This window comes from Pseudophryne corroboree, chromosome 3 (genome assembly GCF_028390025.1).
Source record: "Pseudophryne corroboree isolate aPseCor3 chromosome 3, aPseCor3.hap2, whole genome shotgun sequence".
Classification (NCBI taxonomy): Eukaryota; Metazoa; Chordata; class Amphibia; order Anura; family Myobatrachidae; genus Pseudophryne; species Pseudophryne corroboree.
The window spans coordinates 351,204,465-351,231,307 of NC_086446.1; the positions used below are offsets into that span (position 1 = coordinate 351,204,465).

General features: G+C 44.4%; 1 protein-coding gene and 1 pseudogene across 3 annotated transcripts in view; one reads left to right on the forward strand and one right to left on the reverse strand.

Moving 5' to 3' along the window:
• Window positions 1–3,003: 3,003 nt before the first annotated feature.
• Window positions 3,004–26,843, reverse strand: part of LRRC3C (leucine rich repeat containing 3C) — a 227,798-nt gene continuing 203,958 nt past the window's right edge. For 2 of the 3 annotated variants that reach the window (XM_063959755.1, XM_063959754.1), the window contains exon 2: window positions 3,004–7,633. In XM_063959755.1, coding sequence (XP_063815825.1) covers window positions 6,767–7,549 — 783 coding nt within the window. In that variant the 5' untranslated portion in view covers window positions 7,550–7,633 and the 3' untranslated portion in view covers window positions 3,004–6,766. Of the gene's footprint in view, window positions 7,634–15,388; window positions 15,769–26,843 lie in introns of all 3 variants that reach the window. The other variant, XM_063959753.1, reaches the window with a different exon arrangement.
• On the forward strand, window positions 16,147–16,269 carry LOC134899827 (U2 spliceosomal RNA; annotated as a pseudogene).

The window sequence follows — 26,843 nt, forward strand, 5'->3', positions numbered from 1 at the left end:
TGGAACCAATAAAATGTACATAGCATCTTGGGATGGCCATATCGTGGTAGGGAAAATGTAATCCAGCTTGCACTGCACATCTGCATCAATAGATCACTCATAATACTGATCTAATGGTGGGTACACACTAGGCGATGTGCTCTATGAACGATGTCGCCTAGTGTGTTCCCTTCCCTGTCGGGGCGGTCGGTGGCAGGGGGTACATACATACTGAGCAATATGACGTCTATACCCCTTAGTGACGTCACGCAGTGGCCGGGACGTGCATGCAGCTTTTGGACGACAGTCCAAATTGAGCTGCATGTACAGCCGACGACGAAGGTCGCTAACGCCCCACGGGGCTGCACATCACTCGTCGCCGCCGGCAAACACACACGCCGAGAAAGTAAACGACGTCGCTCAGGAAGAGTGAAAATGAGCGAAGTCATTTACTTTCTCGGCAAGTGTGCATGCACCTTAAGGCTAGCTAGCATCAGATTGCCATAACAATTGATAAAAGATAAAGTTTAAAAATAAAAATGTAAAGTATTGTAAGCAAGACTTTTACATAAATAAATAAAAAATAAACCCCCTCTATCGCGCTCAGCTTCTTTTTCAGTGCTGTAACATGTCATTTTACAGTGTCACACAGAATCCATCCATCTACAAGAGGCACCTTTGCTTCAGGTTTTGTCCTATCCACATCTATTCCCAACCTATTTGTGGAAAGCAACTACAGGTTGAGTATCCCATATCCACATATTCCGAAATACGGAATATTCCGAAATACGGACTTTTTTGAGTGAGAGTGAGATCGTGAAATCTTTGTTTTCTGTGGCTCAATGTACTCAAATTTTGTTTAATACACAAAGTTATTAAAAATATTGTATTAAATAAACTTCAGGCTGTGTGTATAAGGTGTATATGAAACATAAATGAATTATGTGAATGTACACACACTTTGTTTAATACACAAAGTTATCAAAAATATTGGCTAAAATTACCTTCAGGCTGTGTGTATAAGGTGTATATGTAACATAAATGCATTCTGTGCTTAGACTTAGGTCCCATCACCATGATATCTCACTATGGTATGCAATTATTCCAAAATACTGAAAAATCCCATATCCAAAATACCTCTGGTCCCAAGCATTTTGGATAAGGGATACTCAACCTGTACGTTCAGTTGGAAAATACATTTAAAGGGGGTATAGAAAAAAAGAAAACTTACAGTTACAACTAAAGGGTGTACAGTTGTTTCTGACCCATATAATGCCACAGACCATGTACAAAGTACACATACAGTATTTGTCATCCTACTACTTGGGATAACTAGCAACTTCAGTTTTAGTGTATTTTTTTTTTTTTTTTGCTTAAATATTATAGCATTTGCCCAGGCAAAGGGGTAAATTTACTAAGCAGTGTTTTTTTTACTAAGCAGTGGTTTTTCTAGGGTTTTCAAACCCCTGCATATTGCTCGCAGGGTGAAGCACAAAAACCACTGAATTCCCTATTGAGCAGTTTTTTTATCCCATAACTGTTTTACGTAGGTTTTGTGCTGTTTTCTGCCGAAGTTTTCACAAAACTGCAACAAAACCTCATCTATCTGGCCAAACACTAGGTGAAAGATCACAATGCACCTAAAATACAGGTGTAGTATGGTATGCCGGTGGCCGGGCTCCCGGCGGCCAGCATACCGGCGCCGGAATCCCGACCGCCAGCATACCGACAGCTGGGCGAGCGCAAATGAGCCCCTTGCGGGCTTGCCACACTATCTATTCTCCCCAAGAAGGAGAAAAGGTGTCGGTATGCCGGGTGTTGGGATTCCAGCGCCGGTATACTGTGCGCCCGGATCCCATCAGCCGGTAACCTAAATACCACTGCTAAAATACAGTTGCCTACTTTAAAAATCTCCTCTCCAGAAGAAGCCCAGAGAGGAGATACAGGCGGCCAGTGATGGGGGCAATGATGGACTATTTGCGTAATTAGGCCATGCCCTCTCACAGAAAAATGTCACAAATCGCACATATATGAATTGTGAGCGGGGCCAAAATCAATGACACGATAAGCATACAATCGTATCACTAAGTGCCGCACCATCTTCACAGTCCGCAATTCCAGGCATTGTTCTTCCCATCCTGCACACTTCACTAGGAAGTGGGCAAGATACGGGATGAGAACCTGCTCTTCCGGGAGTGCGAGGGACCCCCTAAAAATAGGAGGTCCACTGCAGGTTACAGTAGAGTAGGTAAATATGCTTAAAATGAGGGCTATCAAAATGCATAAAATAAGGAGACAATTGATAATTCTCTTATAAGGAAAATACTATTGGTAATGCATTAGGGTGGAATAATTACATCATTTTATTAAGAAAGCAAATTTATTAATTATATTAAAGAGACAATATTGGTTAATTGGGGTTTACAAATGTTTTTTAGGATTGGGCAACATTATATTATGATGTGGGCACCATTTATATATCCATAAAATAAGTCATAAAACATTTTTTTATACCATTTAACAATATTGCAACATTAATATACTTAATAAATAATATTACTTTTAATAGAATTACCAATAATTTTCCCCATAATATAGTAATAAAATAGTATTTCCTCATATGAGAATTATCTATGTTCTCTGCCTCCTTATTCAGTTCATACTGATGGCCCGCATTCAGGCTGCCAAAAGCTCTTCCGGTCACCGGTACTTGGAGGGACGTGACCAACTTGAGGATGGGGACTGGCCACACCTCCCCACTAGCTGATCGAAAAAAATATATACAATGTGCACAGGGGGGTGCCGGTGGCTCAGGGCAGGTTGGTCAGAGGGGCAGATCTGGAGAGGGGATCCCGCTACTATCTCCCCTCCTCACTGCTGCACATCACGCAGGGAGAGAGGGCTGACAGCATCTTCTAGGGCAGTGATGGCTAACCTCGACACTCCAGCTGTTGTTGAACTGCACATCCCAGCATGCCCTACTACAGTTTTGTTATTTGGCCATGCTAAATCTGATGCAGGGCATGCTGGGATGTGTAGTTCAACAACAGCTGGAGTGTCAAGGTTAGCCATCACTGTTCTAGGGGGAAGATGGGCGGGGTGGACACAGGCCCCTGCAGGCTTCTCCAGAAGCATAGACCCGAATAAAGAGTATCAACCCTCAGAGGCCCTGCCTGCATTATAGGTAGATTGTGCTATTTGGTCAAAAGGAAGAGGAATCACAAACAGCATGCCTGTCACATCCATCTCTTTTTTGTTGGCAGGGTTATGGAGGACTACCTGGCTGCCTAGAAAGAGAGGGGGCCCAGATGGCAGTAGTGTAGATTGGGGCTGCCAGCTGTTTGCAGCTGACGCATCAGCAGGCAGACATTCAGCTCCAGGTGATTGGCTTATGGCTGGCTCCAAATGCACTGCCGTCTTTGCAGATGGTGCACCAGCAGGCGAATCCAGAAAGTATTCACAGCGCTTCACTTTTTCCACATTTTATGTTACATCCTTATTCCAAAATGGAATAAAATAATTGTTTCCCTCAAAATTCTACACACAATACCCCAGAATGACAACGTGGAAAAAGTTTAGGTTTTTGCAAATGTATTAAAAATAAAAAAAACTAAGAAATCACATGTACATAAGTATTCACAGCCTTTGCCATGAAGCTCAAAATTGAGCTCAGGTGCATCCTGTTTTCACTGATCATCCTTGAGATGTTCCTACAGCTTAATTGGAGTCCACTTGTGGTAAATTGAGTTGATTGGACATGATTTGGAAAGGCACACACCTGTCTATATATAAAGGTCTCACACTTGATAGTGCATGTCTGAGCACAAACCAAACATGAAGTCAAAGGAATTGTCTGTAGACCTCCGAAACAGGATTGTCTCGAGGCACAAATCTGGGGAAGGGTACAGAAAAATATCTGCTGCTTTGAAGGTCTCAATGAGCGCAGTGGCCTCCATCATTCGTAAATGGAAGAAGTTAAGAACCACCAGGACTTCCTAGAGCTAGCTAGCCGTCTAAACTGAGCGATCGGGGGAGAAGGGCCCTAGTCAAGGAGGTGACCAAGAACCAGATGGTCACTCTGTCAGAGCTACAGCATTCCTCTGTGGAGAGAGGAGAACCTTCCAGAAGGACAACCATCTCTGCAGCAATCCACCAATCAGGCCTGTATGGTAGAGTGGCCAGACGGAAGCCACTCCTTAGTAAAAGCACATGGCAGGCCACCTGGAGTTTGCCAAAATGTGCCTGAAGGACTCTCAGACCATGAGAAACAAAATTCTCTGGTCTGATGAGGCAAAGATTGAACTCTTTAGTGTAAATGCCAGGCGTCATGTTTGGAGGAAACCAGGCGATGCTCATCACCAGGCCAATACCATTCCTACAGTGAATCATGGTGGTGACAGCATCATGCTGTGGGGATGTTTTTCAGCGGCAGGAACTGGGAGACTAGTCAGAATAGAGAGAAAGATGAATGCAGTAATGTACAGAGACATCCTGGATGAAAACCTGCTTCAGAGCGCTCTTGACCTCAGACTGGGGCGACGGTTCTTCTTTTAGCAGGACAACGACCCTAAGCACACAGCCAAGATATCAAAGGAGTGGCTTCAGGACAACTCTGTGAATGTCCTTGAGTGGCCCAGCCAGAGCCCAGACTTGAATCCGATTCAACATCTCTGGAGAGATCTGAAAATGGCTGTGTACCGACGCTTCCCATGCAACCTGCTGTAGCTTGAGAGGTGCTGCAAAGAGGAATGGGCGAAACTGCCCAAAGATAGGTGTGCCAAGCTTGTGGCATCATATTCAAAGAGACTTGAGGCTGTAATTGCTGCCAAAGGTGCATCAACAAAGTATTGAGCAAAGGCTGTGAATACTTATGTACATGTGATTTCTTCGTTTTTTTATTTTTAAGAAATTTGCAAAAATTTTGCGTTGTCATTATGGGGTATTGTGTGTAGAATTTTAAGGCGGAAATTGAATTTATTCAATTTTGGAATAAGGCTGTAACATAACATTATGTGGAAAAAGTGAAGCACGGTGAATACTTTCTGGATGCACTGTACACTGCTACCGCCCGTCCTGGGCTACCCTCTCTGCAGACTGATGGGACTGAGAAAAAAACAAAAAAAACAAAACAAAAGTCAGTGGAGGAGGATGGGGAGCATGCAGCATTTGCTGTAACTATCTCTCCCCAATTCGGACAGCAGAGAGAGCAGCGACACCAACCTGCAAGATCTGTTTCCAGGGCTCCAGCAGGTGAGCCACATCTCAGGGGAAAAAGTGTAATATATGACTTCTGCATCAAAGGGGGACTGCTCAGTCACCCCGTCGCCATATCCCCCCTCAGGCCCTACCTTTCCCCCCCCAATCACCAGCAGTGTGTATGTCTCAAAGCCCCCTGCCTCATCAGTCACCTGTGTGAATATCTCTCTTGCCCCAGTGTTTCTTTTTTTCTGTTTCCTTTGTGTGTGTGGTCTTCCTTTTCCCTACTTCCTTTACCTGGGTCTCCTATTACACCTCTTATTATATCTGTCCTCCCACCTAAATCTAACATTTATCCCCCATCAACCACTTTTCACTTGTGTCCTGTGCAACCACTTTTCCTCTTGCCCTGCCCTCATCCCGAGAAGAGGGGCCCTGACAATTTCCTCAGTCCTGGGTCCAATAATTGCTGATGGCAGCCCTGGTGGTGTGTTTAAATCCCTTGCTTGGCGAATCTAAGGTTTCAATACTTCAAATGCAAAAAAAATATTAATGTGTCAGTGTGATCATGGTTACTGAGACAGCTGTGCAGATTGGGTACTGAAGGGGGCGTGGCCAATTCTAGGAGGCATGACCATGCCCCCTCTGGAAAAAGACAATGGAAAATACTATGCAAAACACCGCAACGCAGTGCCACATCTGGTACCCTCAGCAGCTGACCCTCCAAAAGTTCCAGGCCCGGGTAATTAGTCCACCACTCCTCGGAGCCCCTGAGTGTAATGGAGGCAACCATATCCTAGATGTAGGTCAGATACAAATACATACAATGCACATAGCACATACAAGAACACTAATAAGGTCAACTCTAATTCTCCGAAAAGATGAAGACAAGACAGTTTGCTATTTTTAGTAGAGATGAGCGGGTTCGGTTTTACTCGGTTTTACTCGGTTCTCAAAACGGCATCTAATTGGCTCACGGATGTCACGTGTTTTGGATAGCCAATAAGATTCGGTTTTGAGAACCGAGTAAAACCGAGTAAAACCGAATCCGCTCATCTCTAATTTTTAGTAACAGGGAAATCCTAATATAATATCCAAATAGCCGAAGCTTCATAGACATGAAAACAGAACTACAGGCCAAAGCCAGGCTGCATCTGCGATGCCTTTTTATGTCTTGTTGCTGGGGATTAATAATACCTAAAGTCTCTGTGAGAAAAAAATATAACATTAATTCACCTAAAATGTATTAACCCCTTTATGAAGATACATAAAAGAAACTTGGACAAGTCAACCTAAATATTAGGTGAGACCAAGAATTGGAAGTTTGTTTCCTTTCACTATAAGTACTCTAGATGTATTTATGATTCAGTCTTATACATTTTACAAAAAAAAGTTTATATATATATATATATATATATATATATATATATATAAATAGAGGACTAATCAACTTAACTGACAATCAACGACATTTGTAAAATTATCTGAAAATATGGGGATTCTCGATAATAACTGGGGGTGTGATATCTGCAATAGGAGCACCTTCCAGTATAACAAATTACGTGCTCTTCCATTTACTCCCCTCACTGAGTCATACCACAGTGCTGAGTGTAGAAGGCTCCTCAGTGTGCATCTGCTTACTTGGCAGGGATTTGAGGTACTCAAGGTGACGTCGAGCATCCTCCTGGTTCTGACGTACATAATATACCAAGTAGGAAATCACCATGGCAAACCATCCAAACATTGTGACAAGCATGGCCACATCAGTGGTTCTCTTATAAGCATTGCATAGGTCAATATCTTTCACCACCTGCAAGAAGGGCTTGCCAGCGTGCTCCTCTAGCACAGAACTAGCACACACAATCCCACTGGAGGAACTTGGGTCCAACTCCACCATTCGAATAAGTTCTTGAAGATCACAGTCACACATCCATGGGTTGCCAGAGAGGTTCGTTCTGGCCTTCAGGTTAGCAAAGACTTCTTTGTTGACGGACACCAATTTGTTTGAAGACAGGTCTAGTGAATGTAAGTGGTCACTCAAGCCCCTGAAAGCTGTAACATCTAGACGACCCAAGGAATTGTGTGATAGGTCTAGCTCCATAAGAACCGGGAGGTTTCGGAAAGCGTCAGAAGGGAGGTAGGTGATTTGGTTGAAGTCTAAGTATAGACGATTAGTGTCATTGGGAATGTCTCTGGGTACTTCTGTGAGCTGGGCATTGCTGCACCGCAGAGTCTTGTAGCCATCCTCCTGGGAGGAATGACAGCCTTTGGGAAAAGTTGTAGCAGACTGGAAGCAGAAGGACATGAGGACCAAGCTGTGTAACAGCAGCCACGTTGCCAACGAGCGCCGGAGGTACCAGTCCAAGAAAGGCATGGCCGGCCAGCAGCATACTCAGAAGCGAAGTGGTTGTAATGATGAGGCTCTGGACTTGTGAAATAATGTGTGTTTACATTTTATCTGCAATAAAACAAAAACAAAGACTGTTGTAAAAGTACACAAACTAGCCAGTTGTGTTAGTGGTCACACCTCTGCTCTTGCATTTAATTACCTCCTAATAAACAGATATCACGACATGTACATATTAACTCATCATAACACAAACCCCTAACAGACACTGCTATTCTCCTAATACAGAAACATCAGGGGAAAAAACACTCACTGCTATCCTCCTAATACACAGATATCAGCCCATGTAACGCATTCAACCTTCTCATAATACACAGAACACCATACTTGCCAACTTTCGGTCTGCTCACTCTGGAAGGAGGCAGCCAGATCGGCTCAGCAGGGGGTGGGACATAGGTTAGTGTTGCGGGGACGTGGAGGTGCAACTGCGTCATCGTGGCCCGGCTATACAATACCCAGGTTACTGGCATTGTAAAGTGAGGACGGGGCTACGATGGTGCGATTCAGTGTGAATCGAGTCATCACAACCACTCATTTTGGCTCCGTAAGTGGATGAGGTGCGAGTGGCTGGCCAGCTCCAGGATACTTGCCTTCTTTTCTGAGTGGCCAGGAGCGTAACCCAATTTTTTGCCTAACTCCTGTATCTTTCACTACATAACCAGGCACAGAGTTCAGGGAAACTTCCCACTCCCCTCCTGCCAAATTAGGACATGTACCTCACCCTTTCTCATATACAGACATCAGGACATATATATGTCCCCCCTCCTCCTAACACACAGACACCAGGACATGCACCACTTGCCTGTTTCTAGAACATTGACATCAAAACAGACCTCTCGCCTCTCCCTAATACACAGACATCATATTATTCTGGCCTCTTACTAATATATAGAAGACATCTGCCCTTCCTCCTGTCATGCTGAAACAGAGCCAGGACAAGGCATATGAATTAGGTGCAGCTGGTTTCTATACTTTGATTTGACTAGACAATTTATTGGTTGGGCAAATAGAAGTTACGTATTTTTAGCACCAAGGGCAAAATGCCAACATGATTTTGCAGGGGTAGAATCTGTATTACATAACCACAGAGACGTGATTCATCTTTCATGCAGAATTAGAGCTTTTATAATAAAGAAGAACATTAAACAGACCAGCACATAAATGGTAACTAGGTGTAATCGAGAGAGACATTTAGGGTCATTGATGAAAAATGCAATGGAAATGTTATTAAGTAACTATATGTTCCTGCTCTTGCGCAACTTCGCCCAGAAACAATATAATTTTGTGAAAAGAGATTACTGACATAATTTATAGGGGCAGATAGGGCGCGTTTATAGGACTGAATTGATTTTCTACATGCAAAGAGAATTCAGTTCTCTACCACTTATTAGGTCCTGGAGATAGGGCCTTGACCTTGCACTACTAGCAGTTTGCACTATCCAGTTATATTTGTGCAGAAAAGTGCATACGTCTTCACACTTTGACCAATGTTACAAAATGCTTCAAAAACAAGAGGCATACTGTATACAGTGGCTTACAAAAGTATTCAACGCCCATAAAAAGTCAACAGATTTGTCTGTATTCCAAATGACATTTACACAGATTGTTCTACAAAGCATTTTGATTTCAATCCAGGATGCTCTAAAAGTGAACGCTAACATTCAGATTTCATTATTTGTCTGCAGTTAAAAACAAAACAAACAAAAACCTGAAAACAGCTGCGTGCATAAGTATTCAACCCCTGTGCCCTGGAAGCTCCAAGATATTAGGCTAACAATTGGTTTTCAATTAGCCTATACTAGTGAATCATTAAAGATCAGCTGTTATGGATAAAAGATCCCCTACTCCAATAACATTGGAAAGCTGGAATGGCCAAAGAGAAAATTAAACAAAGTTCTAGACATGCAAAAGGTAGGAAAAGGCTACAAAATAATATCCAAGTGCTTGGATATCCCAGTGGGGGGGATGCAGTCCATTTACAGCTTTCGGGATCCCAGCATTCAGGAGGCCGACGCCGGAGTCCTGACTCCCGCCCGTAATCCCACTCGGTCCGCTCGCCACCAACCGAGTGGGAATAGGACTTGTGGCGAGCGAAGCGCAGCAAATTTCCGAAGCATGGCGAGTGCAGTGAGCCCACGAGGGGACTCACTGCCTCGCCGCCGGTATTCCGGTAGACAGGATGGTACTGTTGAGATACTGACAGCCGGCATCCAATCTGCCAGGATTTCGTATGTATCCCCCTAGTGGATACTATTGTATCAATGGTGATGAAATGGAAGCTGCATCATACCATACAGGCACCATAAAACTCGGCATCAGAGCAATTCACTGGTGTGTTCCATTGACCACTGATCTGCATAGCAGAGTGTGATTGGAAGGACCAGAGGGGGCCTCCCCTTTATCTAACAGACTCCTTGATGCAGTCATGGCCCCTTTCCTGATCCTCCCAGTCAAAGGGTGAAATGTAATAAGCTTTGGACAGTGATAAAGAGGAGAGAAATAAGGTGCCAGTCAATCAGCTCCTAACTGCCATATTACAGGCTGTGTTTGAAATATGAGTTAGGAGCTGATTGGTTGGTAGTTTATCTCTCTCCACTTTATCACTTGCCAAGGCTTAATACATCTGCCTCAATGTAGGGAGATATGGGTATAATGCATGAAATGGAGATATATAGGTGTACCCAGTATTAGCCTACTGTAAGCACCTGTCCTGTCGTCACTCACTGGCTAATCTAGTTACCTACAAACAGGCTAACACCACTTACCTTTATTCTAGAACCCACAGAGAAAGAACACCATGTGAAACAGAATTCACAGTTCTCCATTCTACTTTGATATGCTTCGTGACTTCCCTGTGTTGTGCAGAGGAGGTCATGTGATACAAAAGCAGACTGCTCCCGTTATGTCATTGTCTCTACTGTATGACATAAAGCAGAATATAAGTCAGAGCGGGAGCTCTGAGCTGGGGCCTGCAGGTAAAACTGTCCTATAGTATTATTGGTGGCACTTTGATGTGCTCAGCACCGTCAGCAGGGAGATCTGCATGCACCCGAAACCATGCTAGGAGGAGAATTAGACACACTTGTTAATAAAATAATTAGTCTGCAAATTTTGTTTCCAAAAAATAATAAAATGACACTGTGTCTGTCTCATGTTTCCTCAGCAGCTTCACAGAGTTCAGATTTGTAAACAAACAGATAAGCAAATCTCTATTTCAGCGCTACAGACGACATGTCACAGAAATGCAGCACTATATACTGAATAGGAGGACACACATATAAACACGAACCTGTGCTCTTTTCACATGGATTCCAGTATCTTCAAGTGGTTATAATCCAGAAGGCTAAAAACGCTTTACTTCCAAAACTCCTAGAATTAAGCATGCCGACTAGCAGGGACCATTCCCACTCGTGGGTGTCCACAACACCCATAGAGGGATGCTCGCCACCGAGCCCTCAAGGGGCTTTGTTGCACTCGCCCCCCCCTTCCTCACCGCCGGCATTCAAACTCCGGGGAACCCAGCGTTGGTATGGTGACCAGCGGGATCCCAAGTGCCGGCCACCCATACCCAACCTGTAGGGAGCAGTTAGAGAAGGCATAGTAATGTACAGACAGTGGTGGAGTTATAGTAGTAAGATACAGCTAGGGGAGGAGTTATAGCGAACCCTTTAGAGGAGACATAGGGGTCTATTTACAAAAAGCCTTGGATGGATATAAAGCCGCTGGAGATAAAGTACCAGCCAATCGGCTCCTAACTGCCATGTCACAGGCTGTGTTTGAAAAATTACAGTTAGGAGCCGATTGGCTGGTACTTTATCTCCAGCAACTCTATCTCCATCCAAAGCTTAGTAAATAGACCCCTAAGTAAGAAACAGCTAGGGGAGAAGTTGGAGGGAGCAGTTAGAGGAGGCATAGGTGGTCATTCCGAGTTGATCGCTCGCTAGCAGTTTTTAGCAGCCGTGCAAACGCTATGCCGCCTCCCACTGGGAGTGTATTTTAGCTTAGCAGAAGTGCGAATGAAAGGATCGCAGAGCGGCTACAAAATAATTATGTGCAGCTTCAGAGTAGCTTCAGACCTACTCAGCGATGACTTCAGCCTATTCAGTTCCTGTTTTGATGTCACGAACACACCCTGCGTTCGCGCAGCCACGCCTGTGTTTTTCCTGGCACGCCTGCGTTTTTTCGAACACTCCCTGAAAACGGTTAGTTGACACCCAGAAACGCCCTCTTCCTGTCAATCACTCTGTGGCAACCAGTGCGACTGAAAAGCTTCGCTAGACCTTGTGTGAAACTACATCGTTCGTTGTAATAGTACGACGTGCGTGCGCATTGCGCCGCATACTCATGCGCAGAAGTGGCTTTTTTGCAAGATCGCTGCAAAAGAAATCTGCTAGCGAACAACTCTGAATGACCCCCATAGTAAGGAACAGCTATAGGAGCAATTGTAAGAAGCTTTGGGGAAGTGCTGATCATTTCAGTTTATTAAAGCAGTTAGGGGAGGGGTTGTAATTACCAGCCAGTGGAGTTTCTGTAGGAAACACTTAAGGAAGCAGTGAGCACTTAAGGGAGATTTTTTTATTATCAGTTTGAGGAATAGCTGTAAGGCATAGTTTTATTGAACCTGTAAGGAACGGCCTACGTTGGGAAGGGTTATCAAGCTTGGTTAGGAGCAGTGAATAGTGGTTTGGGAAATCGGAACTCTTAGGGTAAGCATAGTATTCAGCAGTTTGGAAAGGAATTTTAAGGAACAAATATTCAAGCTGCACGCTCTTTGATATTACAATAAGTAGACATTATTATTTTATTAACTATGATTAGACATGTTGGTACATGACTCCTATACATCTACAGTATGTTAATCTTACAAGTTACGACTCATTAGCATGCCATTGTATCGCCAAAAGTAATCTGGCCACTTGGCATAATAGGTAAAGGGGATAAATCTTATCTGTTGGAAACCTGGACCCATGTGTTGTTTCCAACAAAGGGGTCAATTTAATTCAACATGAGCTATTCAATTCAGCAAGATGCTAAGTTGGAGAATACCCATACTCCCGGACTAAACAGGGTGTTTAGTACGGGAGTGCTTTTGGTGGAACTGGGGTGGTCCTCCTCAGTGCGTGGCCAGCAGGAGCTCCTGTGTAGAGCATACTCCTTGCTGCCCACTCCCTACCCTACTGACTCCCAACTACCCCCTGCTTGTTCCCTCCCTTACCCACTCCCCACTACTACTTCCCTCCGTGCCCGAAGCTCCACTGGTGGAACGTACTGGCGCGGTGCATGTGCAGATAGGACATGCTGTTCTGCTCCACGCTAAAACAGAGGACTTCTGTAGAAGACTGGATAGCTGGAGGCCTGGATTTCGCATTGCTTTGCCGAATAGTAAGTATACATGAATTGTTACGTAAAGCAATATATTGCATCAAACTGATGAAAAGTAACAATCTATAGCTGCAGAACCACATGAATAGATCCCCAAGAGCGCTGTCTTAAAGTTATCCTTGACGCCTCTCTCTCCTTCCAACCACACATTCAGTACCTTTCACAGTCCTGCCATTTCCATCTCAAAAATATTTCCAGGACCAGACCCTTTCTCACCCTGGATGCTACTAAGACCCTCATCCACTCACTGGTCATCTCCAGATTGGACTACTGTAATCTCATCCTATCTGGCCTTCCTGATAAATGCCTCTCTCCACTCCAATTTATCCTCAGTGCTGTTGCCAATCTCATCTTCCTCTCCAAACGTTTTACTTCCTAGCTGGTCCCACTGTGCATGTGCAAGACATCACAAATATCGCAAGCTCTCTTCTGTGCAGCCTGGAACCTCAGAAGCCCAGTAGGGGGATGAGGTCAATTTACCTACAATCAAAATCCCGACGGTCAAAATCCCAACAACCATTGACCGATGGACAAAATACCGACATTTAACATTTTTAAAAGTAGGCATTTCATACTAAACCCGCCACAGGTATGTACACATACAGGCAGGTAATCCTGACGCTATGTCACAAAAAGCTATACGCCACAAAAGTGTTATCGTTATTCAATAACATCTAATGATTTTTTTGTCACCATACAATATGGCAAAGAAAGACAAAATAGTTAAATGTTTGCAGATTCCGTAAAGAAAAGTGATATTTCTCTACGTTATCTACTTTCAGATATGATGAGGTTCAATGTAAGTGCCAAATAGCGCTGGTTATAAAGCATATAACCTCTTAGTAAAAAGGGCACATTCTGCTTATACATAACATTAACAATAATTATTTTCACAATTCAAATAATGCTGTTCACATGAGATTTTAAACAATATTACAGGGGCCATATCTACTAATATGTGATACAAATTCTGTAGCTCTCTGTTCCACCCATACGTTGTAATAGACCATCTGTTCACTAACGTGTGGTTAGCCATTCACTAGTCATTTGTTCTCACGCTATTCTATCCATTCAGCCAATAACATTTGTGGTTAAGCTACTTGCTGAAAAGTAAAATCTGTATTGAAAACTAACTTCACTCAATATCTCTCACTAAAAGTAACGTGTCACAGTCCATACAATGAAATGCATGTGATATGAAAAGGCACATTACATTTCTTAATATACTTAATGGTTAACAATTAGTCATTTTCTATTATCAGCCATATGACCACCTACATGTGTAGCCACATTGGTCCCTGATTCTGTTATTGGAGGCTTTGCACTGAGCAGTTTGGGATGGGCTTGTTATGTACAGTATGTGGAAATGCTGTGATGGGCAATCTATGGAGGAATTGTATGGTCTTATAGGTAGGTATGTGTTGAGCAGTTTAGGGAGGCACTGTAAAGTATAATTAACGAAGGGTGTTTTGCTGAGCGCAAGGACTTGTTATAGGAGGTGTATATTGAGCATTTTCGGGGGGTGGGGTTGTTAGTTAGTGGAAGTGTACCTGGGGAGAAATTGTAAGGTTCAGTTGGTGCAGGTGTACTGAAATGTTTGGAGAGGAAATTTAAGGTTCAGTTAGTGGATTCTTTGTATTGAGCAGTTTGGGGAGGAAGTATAGCAAACAGCTGTTCTATTGAGAAGTTTAGGCAAGAATACCAGCAACAAGGGTTAAATTGTACTGTCATATGTTCTGATGTTTTCTTTTTTACACTAGGGAATGGTCCATAGTTGTGATTTGTAATAGTCAGGAACCACTGACAGGCTGATGGATTCATTAATGTATAATTGGATATTTAGTGGTTCGATGGCTGCTTGCTGTTTTCTTGACTAGGCTGTAGGATTAACCCTGGCTATCCTTTATGGCAGCAGTCTGGGGCTGGATGGACACACATAGTATAAAGCAGGCCGATTTAAACGTCCACAGAAGAGCTCTCATTAATGTGCCTGTGTTTCTGTTACAAAGGCTAGGGGAATCTGTACAGTCACAGGCTGGAGGGCACACCCTGACTGTACATCAAGACTTGAGGAAAAATAGTTTGTGTCAGTACACACAGAGGAATTACCATCACATTCAGTAATAATGCTGGGATTCAGTTTAACCTCTCCAAAGCAAGTCACGACTCAGGAGGTTTGGAGCAATCCCTATGGGAGTTTCCTCTTCTGGGATCACTTTAGGAGTGTCCATAAAGGGTTCAGCAGGAGAAGGGAAACCTGCTCCATGGGAAGTACAATAAAACTGTCCATAACCTCACTTACATCCTATTTATTAGAAGACACTAAAAGGATACTATATATATACTAATTATTAGAAAACAGTAAAAGGATACTATTTTTTTATACAAGCAACAATAAGAACACACTAGGAAAATAAACATTACCTGCATCTTCTCTTGTGATTTTGATCCTGCTTTGTATAATCACGACAGACCCGTGTGGCAGAATGTAACTGAGGGTCCTCAAAACAGATCACCCAGAGACAAGACTCATTCATAAGCAACAGGCGTCTTATACGGTACAAGCCTCCAACAGACAGAAAGTTGGTGTTCTTATAAGGGGAGCACCCGTCAGGCTTAGTCATGGAGATGGTACGAGTACAGAAGCTTGCCTGTTTCTCCCAGGTCCTGCTGGGATTATTAGAGGGCTGAGGGGAAGTCACAGATCTCTCAGCTGTGGACCATCCTCACCTCTTCCTAACAAGCTCTGTGTGTGTTTTCCTGCATGAGAATGAGGTCTCTCAGCTGGGGATTGGAAACTCCGCCTGATGTGAGAGAAGGAAGGAGGGAGGGAGAGAGGTGGATAATCAGAGAAGACAGGAGACACTGGATAGGAGTATGGGGGAAGGAGTACAGAAAGGTGCAGAGAGAAAGCAAAGAAATGTGTTCTAGGAGAGAGATGAAACTAAAATGAATGGAATGATGTGTACAAGACGAGATATTAGAGGTCATGCAAAGCAAGAGCTAAATTCAAAATGTAACTTATGTATGCCACTGGTTCTAGTGACTGTACAGTATATTATTGGAAACCATGATGCTATATAGGACTTCATGTGACATAACTGACTTGACTCAATACTCAGCTTACTGCTTAAATCCGCTCATCACTATTATTCATATCACCCAATGGGCCAGATGTACTAATCGCTTCTCGGCCTTTTGGCTAAGATCAAGTGTAGTATCTGCTCGAGGGAAACACTTGGTGGAGTACCTGTTCTTACACTAGGAGCATGAGAGGTTCCTAGTGTGGAATGGAGAAACACCTTGTGGAGTACCATGCGGGGGTGTGGCAATGCCTCTGGTTGAGAGTGGAGAAAAACTGGGCTTAGTATCCGCTACCTTCTTAGGGGTTGAAATAGGACCCCTTACGTGAAGCGGGAACGGCCTGGTCTAGCATCTACTTTCGTACTGGGGGTTGACCCTGGCACAGAGTGGGTATGAAGCTTGGTCTGGCTGAGAGGTCGGGAGCAGCTAGAAGCTCGAGGTGTTTTGTGCCCCTGGAACTGGAAGGGACAGGGGTGCCGGAAATGCACTTAACACTTCAACCCTTCCTGTCTGCACCCACTTTCCTTTGCCCTGGCCTTTTGGCTAGGGCAAGGATAATTTTTTATACCCCCCCTCCGGTCTTCTGGCTGGGGCTTATTTATTTATTTATGCACGCACGTGTTTTTCACTCTTGCACAACACCAGCACTTATTTATGTTTTGTAGTGTGTCACATCACGTTTTTTTGTTCGGGGTTTAGGTGAGACCCTTATGGGTCACCCTCTCCCCTAGTTGCCGAGTCCCTCTCCTTTTGGGGAGGGCCAGAGGCTGTTTTCGATCCCAAGGGGGAAGCTTCGGACAACCTTGGGGATACACGAGGGTCCCTCTGCGCTTTGGCAAGGGGGGACCCACAGTCCCTTTTTCCCCTCAGTAGGCTTTTTGGCTCTGAGGGGTAGGGGAGTAACGGGCCCTTCTCCTTTCGGAGAGGGTCCAAGAACCTACGCCCCCAGCACGTTTGGTCTCAGACACTGGGTGATGAAGCCACGCACCTCGGGCTTCAAGTAAAAAAAAAAAAGCCTTGAAAAGTGATAAATTGCACGGTGATAAAGTACCAACCAACCAGCTCCTGACATTTTTCAAACTCAGCCCTTAACATGGCAGTTAGGAGCTGATTGGCTGGTATTTTATCACCATGAAATTTATTAGGGTGACCATATTATCCCTTTTACTTGGGGCGCTCATGGATAACACAGGTTCTGTGTCTGGCTAACTTCAAGCCTGCATTTCAGCTGGATTTAGTCAGCCACAGAACTTGTGTAATTCATGAGCGTCCCAGGTAAAAGGGATAATATGGTCACCCTAAATTTATCACTTTTCAAGGCTTAGTACATATCCCCTATGCTTAATCAGCCAAAGAGTGACCATCTCAATTTGTAACTGCAGGCCAAGCATCATTAGATATGTAGTTCAGCAAATAGCTATAGTAATGAAGATTATTCATTACTGATTTAAATCACATTCAGTTGAAGTTTAATGACCAAGAACTTTTGGTAGTATTTTATTTATAACGTCTTTTGAAGCTGTCACATTTTTTTAAACTGTTCACTCCCTTAAGCATTAACAACCATCCGCCTCAGTCACTGTACTCGCAGCTGTGAAATGTCTGGGTGTGGTATATTATTTATATATTCAGAATGTTGACACTGACATAATGTTGAGAATGCCAGCAGTACGAGTGCTCACAATGGGTTTTTAAATGCAAACCTAACAATGACCTTAAAATCATGTGTCGACTTTATGTCAGTGTCCATATTGTGAATGTTGACATATTAAATATTAACATTCAGACCGTGTAGACATTATGATGTTGATATTCTGACTATCCATATTCTGAATGTATACATGATGACTGAATACCCCGGATCTATGCCCGGATTAAAGGGGTCTGGGACTCAGGGTCGACAGCACAAAGGTCGACACACCTTAAGTCAACGCCAATTGGTCGACACACCTTAGGTCGACATGGATAAAAGGTCGACATGGACAAAAGGTCGACAGGAACAAGGTCAACGTGGAAAAGGGTCGACATGAGTTTTTTATGTTTTTTTGGTGTCGTTTTCTTCGTAGAGTGACCGGGAACCCCAATTAGTGCACCGCGTCCCCTCACATGGCTCGCTTCGCTCGCCATGCTTCGGGCATGGTGCCTTCGCTCCGCTACCGCTTCGCTCGGCATACTTTACCGTTCCAATCGTAGTCCACGTGGATCGTTAAGTATGAAAAGGTTCAAAAAAAGAAAAAAATCGTGAAAAACTCATGTCGACCTTTTTCCATGTCGACCTTGTCCCTGTCGACCTTTTGTCCATGTCGACCTTTTGTCCATATCGACCTAAGGTGTGTCGACCAATTGACGTCGACCTAAGGTGTGTCGACCTTTGTGCTGTCGACCTGGAGTCCGGATACCGGATTAAAGGGCTCTACACACTTGCCAATATGACGAAATAGTTCATATCGCTCAGTGTGTGTGCACCAACAATGAACGATGCACGGACGTTCATCGTTGGTTCTCCGTAGCTTTGCAATGCAAGTCAATTTGGACGATGATCGAGCATCATTCAGATCGATCATCGTCAAAATTTAATGCATCGCCAAGTGTTTAGGGCCCTTTACTCCTAGCTCTATTCTTTCTGCTTTGGTGAAAAATCATTGGGATTTTTGCATGTACTGTATGCAATGTTAAGAAAAGACACTCAGCTGTTTTGTTTGTATTTTGGAATATTTAACGGTGTTTAGTGTAGTGCATGTATCTGGTGTAGTATGTATCGTTGCAGTATTTTAGTGTACTGTTAATGCACGGTGTGTAGAGCATGTGTGTTTTAGTTTAGTGTATTATTTAGTTCGGTATGAGGTCTATAAGCACCGTTTGGAAAATTTAACCCATAAATAACATTTTATTTGCTGTTATTCTCTGCGATAAGGGATGTAATATCAGGGACTGTACCATATTTTCATACTGGGATAGCTGCTCCCATGGGGCACCTGTCCTGGAGAATGGTAATATCTGTTCTTCTGCTGCTGTTGGTAGCTATGAAAGATTGTGTTATGTTGATGCAGTGTTCCTCTGCATGTTATCAAATGAGTTTCGGAAGGCGTGGAGAGATCTGGGGAGCTACTAACATCATCTGAAGATAGTACATGGCTTAACTCAGTAGATATCTGCAAAATATCCTGTGTTAAATAGCTTTCCTATATAATTGTGAGTAAATTATGAATATCGGAGAATAATAGTTTCAGAAACTGGCTCCTTTGCTTTTTAGTGCAGCACATGTGTTTACTGTTTACCAGGGCAGGGCTGAAACTAGGATTTTTGTCACTCGGGGTATGGCAGTAATTTGTTGTACATCCACCATAACTATAGATTCTGCCCTTTCAGAATTTTTTTAACCATAACAGACCACCTTTTATGACAAAAATTTAATATCCATCCTTCTCCCTCACATACCTTTATAAAGGGACAGCGTGTGCCAAAAAAGGGGTGTGGTCTCACAAAGATGGGTCATGGCCACACAATAATACCCCCAATTCAAGTTACGCCACACAGTAGCACATTACACTGCACGTAGTGCCCGACTCACAAAACACCACATAGTAGTGTCCCTTATTCACGTTAAGACACAGAGTAGTGCCCCTTATTCTCATTACACTACAGAGTAGTACCATTTATAAACGTTACGCCACACAGTAGTGCCTCCTATACACATAATGCCACACAGTAGTAGTGACCCTTATACACGTACTTCTAGTGCCCCCACATTATGCAACAGTATACTCACAGGAAGCAGCATCAGGCACCTGGCAGAGCAGAGATACAGAATCATGGGAGAGATGGGTCTGTCCCATGAGTCTGCTGCTGCTGATCTCCATGGGTCAGAGCAGCATGTGATGGGCTTCTCCAATCAGAGCTCAAAACATTTTTCTTTCACCCCCTAGCACAGTCTCATGGGAGATGAGCGCCTGAAATTTTTTGGGTTTTGTGTTTTGGTTTTGGGTTCGGTTCCGCGGCCGTGTTTTGGGTTCGACCGCGTTTTGGCAAAACCTCACCGAATTTTTTTTGTCGGATTCGGGTGTGTTTTGGATTCAGGTGTTTTTTTCAAAAAACCCTAAAAAACAGCTTAAATCATAGAATTTGGGGGTCATTTTGATCCCATATTATTATTAACCTCAAAAACCATAATTTCCACTCATTTTCAGTCTATTCTGAATACCTCACACCTCACAATATTATTTTTAGTCCTAAAATTTGCACCGAGGTCGCTGGATGACTAAGCTAAGCGACCCTAGTGGCCGACACAAACACCTGGCCCATCTAGGAGTGGCACTGCAGTGTCACGCAGGATGGCCCTTCCAAAAAACACTCCCCAAACAGCACATGACGCAAAGAAAAAAAGAGGTGCAATGAGGTAGCTGTGTGACTAAGCTCAGCGACCCAAGTGCCCGACACAAACACCTGGCCCATCTAGGAGTGGCACTGCAGTGTCACGCAGGATGTCCCTTCCAAAAAACCCTCCCCAAACAGCACATGACGCAAAGAAAAAAAGAGGCGCAATGAGGTAGCTGTGTGAGTAAGATTAGCGACCCTAGTGGCCGACACAAACACCGGGCCCATCTAGGAGTGGCACTGCAGTGTCACGCAGGATGTCCCTTCCAAAAAACCCTCCCCAAACAGCACATGACGCAAAGAAAAATAAAAGAAAAAAGAGGTGCAAGATGGAATTGTCCTTGGGCCCTCCCACCCACCCTTATGTTGTATAAACAGGACATGCACACTTTAACCAACCCATCATTTCAGTGACAGGGTCTGCCACACGACTGTGACTGATATGACGGGTTGGTTTGGACCCCCACCAAAAAAGAAGCAATTAATCTCTCCTTGCACAAACTGGCTCTACAGAGGCAAGATGTCCACCTCATCATCATCCTCCGATATATCACCGTGTACATCCCCCTCCTCACAGATTATCAATTCGTCCCCACTGGAATCCACCATCTCAGCTCCCTGTGTACTTTGTGGAGGCAATTGCTGCTGGTCAATGTCTCCGCGGAGGAATTGATTATAATTCATTTTAATGAACATCATCTTCTCCACATTTTCTGGATGTAACCTCGTACGCCGATTGCTGACAAGGTGAGCGGCGGCACTAAACACTCTTTCGGAGTACACACTTGTGGGAGGGCAACTTAGGTAGAATAAAGCCAGTTTGTGCAAGGGCCTCCAAATTGCCTCTTTTTCCTGCCAGTATAAGTACGGACTGTGTGACGTGCCTACTTGGATGCGGTCACTCATATAATCCTCCACCATTCTTTCAATGTTGAGAGAATCATATGCAGTGACAGTAGACGACATGTCCGTAATCGTTGTCAGGTCCTTCAGTCCGGACCAGATGTCAGCATCAGCAGTCGCTCCAGACTGCCCTGCATCACCGCCAGCGGGTGGGCTCGGAATTCTGAGCCTTTTCCTCGCACCCCCAGTTGCGGGAGAATGTGAAGGAGATGTTGACAGGTCGCGTTCCGCGACAATTTTGTCACCAGCAGGTCTTTGCACCCCAGCAGACTTGTGTCTGCCGGAAAGAGAGATCCAAGGTAGGTTTTAAATCTAGGATCGAGCACGGTGGCCAAAATGTAGTGCTCTGATTTCAACAGATTGACCACCCGTGAATCCTTGTTAAGCGAATTAAGGGCTGCATCCACAAGTCCCACATGCCTAGCGGAATCGCTCCCTTTTAGCTCCTTCTTCAATGCCTCCAGCTTCTTCTGCAAAAGCCTGATGAGGGGAATGACCTGACTCAGGCTGGCAGTGTCTGAACTGACTTCACGTGTGGCAAGTTCAAAGGGCATCAGAACCTTGCACAACGTTGAAATCATTCTCCACTGCACTTGAGACAGGTGCATTCCACCTCCTATATCGTGCTCAATTGTATAGGCTTGAATGGCCTTTTGCTGCTCCTCCAACCTCTGAAGCATATAGAGGGTTGAATTCCACCTCGTTACCACTTCTTGCTTCAGATGATGGCAGGGCAGGTTCAGTAGTTTTTGGTGGTGCTCCAGTCTTCTGTACGTGGTGCCTGTACGCCGAAAGTGTCCCGCAATTCTTCTGGCCACCGACAGCATCTCTTGCACGCCCCTGTCGTTTTTTAAAAAATTCTGCACCACCAAATTCAAGGTATGTGCAAAACATGGGACGTGCTGGAATTTGCCCATATTTAATGCACACACAATATTGCTGGCGTTGTCCGATGCCACAAATCCACAGGAGAGTCCAATTGGGGTAAGCCATTCTGCGATGATCTTCCTCAGTTGCCGTAAGAGGTTTTCAGCTGTGTGCGTATTCTGGAAAGCGGTGATACAAAGCGTAGCCTGCCTAGGAAAGAGTTGGCGTTTGCGAGATGCTGCTACTGGTGCCGCCGCTGCTGTTCTTGCGGCGGGAGTCCATACATCTACCCAGTGGGCTGTCACAGTCATATAGTCCTGACCCTGCCCTGCTCCACTTGTCCACATGTCCGTGGTTAAGTGGACATTGGGTACAACTGCATTTTTTAGGACACTGGTGAGTCTTTTTCTGACGTCCGTGTACATTCTCGGTATCGCCTGCCTACAGAAGTGGAACCTAGATGGTATTTGGTAACGGGGGCACACTGCCTCAATAAATTGTCTAGTTCCCTGTGAACTAACGGCGGATACCGGACGCACGTCTAACACCAACATAGTTGTCAAGGACTCAGTTATCCGCTTTGCAACAGGATGACTGCTGTGATATTTCATCTTCCTCGCAAAGGACTGTTGGACAGTCAATTGCTTACTGGAAGTAGTACAAGTGGGCTTACGACTTCCCCTCTGGGATGACCATCGACTCCCAGCAGCAACAACAGCAGCGCCAGCAGCAGTAGGCGTTACACGCAAGGATGCATCGGAGGAATCCCAGGCAGGAGAGGACTCGTCAGAATTGCCAGTGACATGGCCTGCAGGACTATTGGCATTCCTGGGGAAGGAGGAAGTTGACACTGAGGGAGTTGGTGGGGTGGTTTGCGTGAGCTTGGTTACAAGAGGAAGGGATTTACTGGTCAGTGGACTGCTTCCGCTGTCGGCCCAAGTTTTTGAACTTGTCACTGACTTATTATGAATGCGCTGCAGGTGACGTATAAGGGAGGATGTTCCGAGGTGGTTAACGTCCTTACCCCTACTTATTACAGCTTGACAAAGGGAACACACGGCTTGACACCTGTTGTCCGCATTTCTGGTGAAATACTTCCACACCGAAGAGCTGATTTTTTTGGTATTTTCACCAGGCATGTCAACGGCCCTATTCCTCCCACGGACAACAGGTGTCTCCCCGGGTGCCTGACTTAAACAAACCACATCACCATCAGAATCCTCCTGGTCAATTTCCTCCCCAGCGCCAGCAACACCCATATCCTCCTCATCCTGGTGTACTTCAACACTGACATCTTCAATCTGACTATCAGGAACTGGACTGCGGGTGCTCCTTCCAGCACTTGCAGGGGGCGTGCAAATGGTGGAAGGCGCATGCTCTTCACGTCCAGTGTTGGGAAGGTCAGGCATCGCAACCGACACAATTGGACTCTCCTTGTGGATTTGGGATTTCGAAGAACGCACAGTTCTTTGCGGTGCTACTGCTTTTGCCAGCTTGAGTCTTTTCATTTTTCTAGCGAGAGGCTGAGTGCCTCCATCCTCATGTGAAGCTGAACCACTAGCCATGAACATAGGCCAGGGCCTCAGCCGTTCCTTGCCACTCCGTGTGGTAAATGGCATATTGGCAAGTTTACGCTTCTCCTCCGACAATTTTATTTTAGGTTTTGGAGTCCTTTTTTTACTGATATTTGGTGTTTTGGATTTGACATGCTCTGTACTATGACATTGGGCATCGGCCTTGGCAGACGACGTTGCTGGCATTTCATCGTCTCGGCCATGACTAGTGGCAGCAGCTTCAGCACGAGGTGGAAGTGGATCTTGATCTTTCCCTAATTTTGGAACCTCAACATTTTTGTTCTCCATATTTTAATAGGCACAACTAAAAGGCACCTCAGGTAAACAATGGAGATGGATGGATACTAGTATACAATTATGGATGGACTGCCGAGTGCCGACACAGAGGTAGCTACAGCCGTGGACTACCGTACTGTACTGTGTCTGCTGCTAATATAGACTGGTTGATAAAGAGATGTAGTAGTAGTATGTATGTATAAAGAAGAAAGAAAAAAAAACCACGGGTAGGTGGTATACAATTATGGACGGACTGCCGAGTGCCGACACAGAGGTAGCTACAGCCATGGACTACCGTACTGTACTGTGTCTGCTGCTAATATAGACTGGTTGATAAAGAGATGTAGTAGTAGTATGTATGTATAAAGAAGAAAGAAAAAAAAAACACGGGTAGGTGGTATACAATTATGGACGGACTGCCCAGTGCCGACACAGAGGTAGCTACAGCCGTGGACTACCGTACTGTACTGTGTCTGCTGCTAATATAGACTGGTTGATAAAGAGATGTAGTAGTAGTATGTATGTATAAAGAAGAAAGAAAAAAAAACCACGGGTAGGTGGTATACAATTATGGACGGACTGCCCAGTGCCGACACAGAGGTAGCTACAGCCGTGGACTACCGTACTGTACTGTGTCTGCTGCTAATATAGACTGGTTGATAAAGAGATGTAGTAGTAGTATGTATGTATAAAGAAGAAAGAAAAAAAAACCACGGGTAGGTGGTATACAATTATGGACGGACTGCCGAGTGCCGACACAGAGGTAGCTACAGCCATGGACTACCGTACTGTACTGTGTCTGCTGCTAATATAGACTGGTTGATAAAGAGATGTAGTAGTAGTATGTATGTATAAAGAAGAAAGAAAAAAAAACACGGGTAGGTGGTATACAATTATGGACGGACTGCCGAGTGCCGACACAGAGGTAGCTACAGCCGTGGACTACCGTACTGTACTGTGTCTGCTGCTAATATAGACTGGTTGATAAAGAGATGTAGTAGTAGTATGTATGTATAAAGAAGAAAGAAAAAAAAACCACGGGTAGGTGGTATACAATTATGGACGGACTGCCCAGTGCCGACACAGAGGTAGCTACAGCCGTGGACTACCGTACTGTACTGTGTCTGCTGCTAATATAGACTGGTTGATAAAGAGATGTAGTAGTAGTATGTATGTATAAAGAAGAAAGAAAAAAAAACCACGGGTAGGTGGTATACAATTATGGACGGACTGCCCAGTGCCGACACAGAGGTAGCTACAGCCGTGGACTACCGTACTGTACTGTGTCTGCTGCTAATATAGACTGGTTGATAAAGAGATGTAGTAGTAGTATGTATGTATAAAGAAGAAAGAAAAAAAAACCACGGGTAGGTGGTATACAATTATGGACGGACTGCCCAGTGCCGACACAGAGGTAGCTACAGCCGTGGACTACCGTACTGTACTGTGTCTGCTGCTAATATAGACTGGTTGATAAAGAGATGTAGTAGTAGTATGTATGTATAAAGAAGAAAGAAAAAAAAACCACGGGTAGGTGGTATACAATTATGGACGGACTGCCGAGTGCCGACACAGAGGTAGCTACAGCCGTGGACTACCGTACTGTACTGTGTCTGCTGCTAATATAGACTGGTTGATAAAGAGATGTAGTAGTAGTATGTATGTATAAAGAAGAAAGAAAAAAAAACCACGGGTAGGTGGTATACAATTATGGACGGACTGCCGAGTGCCGACACAGAGGTAGCTACAGCCGTGAACTACCGTACTGTGTCTGCTGCGACTGGATGATAAATAATGATATAAAAAATATATATATATCACTACTGCAGCCGGACAGGTATATATTATATAATGACGGACCTGCTGGACACTGTCTGTCAGCAGAATGAGTTTTTTATAGAATAAAAAAAAAAACACCACACAAGTGAAGTCACACGACGAGTGTTTAACTTTTTCAGGCAATCACAATATAGTATACTATACTACTAACTATACTGGTGGTCAGTGTGGTCAGGTCACTGGTCAGTCACACTGGCAGTGGCACTCCTGCAGCAAAAGTGTGCACTGTTTAATTTTAATAATAATATGTACTCCTGGCTCCTGCTATAACCTATAACTGGCACTGCAGTGCTCCCCAGTCTCCCCCACAATTATAAGATGTGTGAGCTGAGCACAGTCAGATACGAGTGTTTAACTTTTTCAGGCAATCACAATATAGTATACTATACTACTAACTATACTGGTGGTCAGTGTGGTCAGGTCACTGGTCAGTCACACTGGCAGTGGCACTCCTGCAGCAAAAGTGTGCACTGTTTAATTTTAATAATAATATGTACTCCTGGCTCCTGCTATAACCTATAACTGGCACTGCAGTGCTCCCCAGTCTCCCCCACAATTATAAGATGTGTGAGCTGAGCACAGTCAGATATATACATAGATGATGCAGCACACTGGGCTGAGCAGTGCACACAGATATGGTATGTGACTGAGTCACTGTGTATCGTTTTTTTCAGGCAGAGAACGGATATATTAAATAAAACTGCACTGTCTGGTGGTCACTGTGGTCAGTCACTAGTAAACTCTGCACTCTCTACAGTTCTACAGTACTCCTAAGCTCCAGTAAATCAGGTCAATCTCTCTCTCTCTCTCTCTCTTCTAATCTAAATGGAGAGGACGCCAGCCACGTCCTCTCCCTATCAATCTCAATGCACGTGTGAAAATGGCGGCGACGCGCGGCTCCTTATATAGAATCCGAGTCTCGCGAGAATCCGACAGCGTCATGATGACGTTCGGGCGCGCTC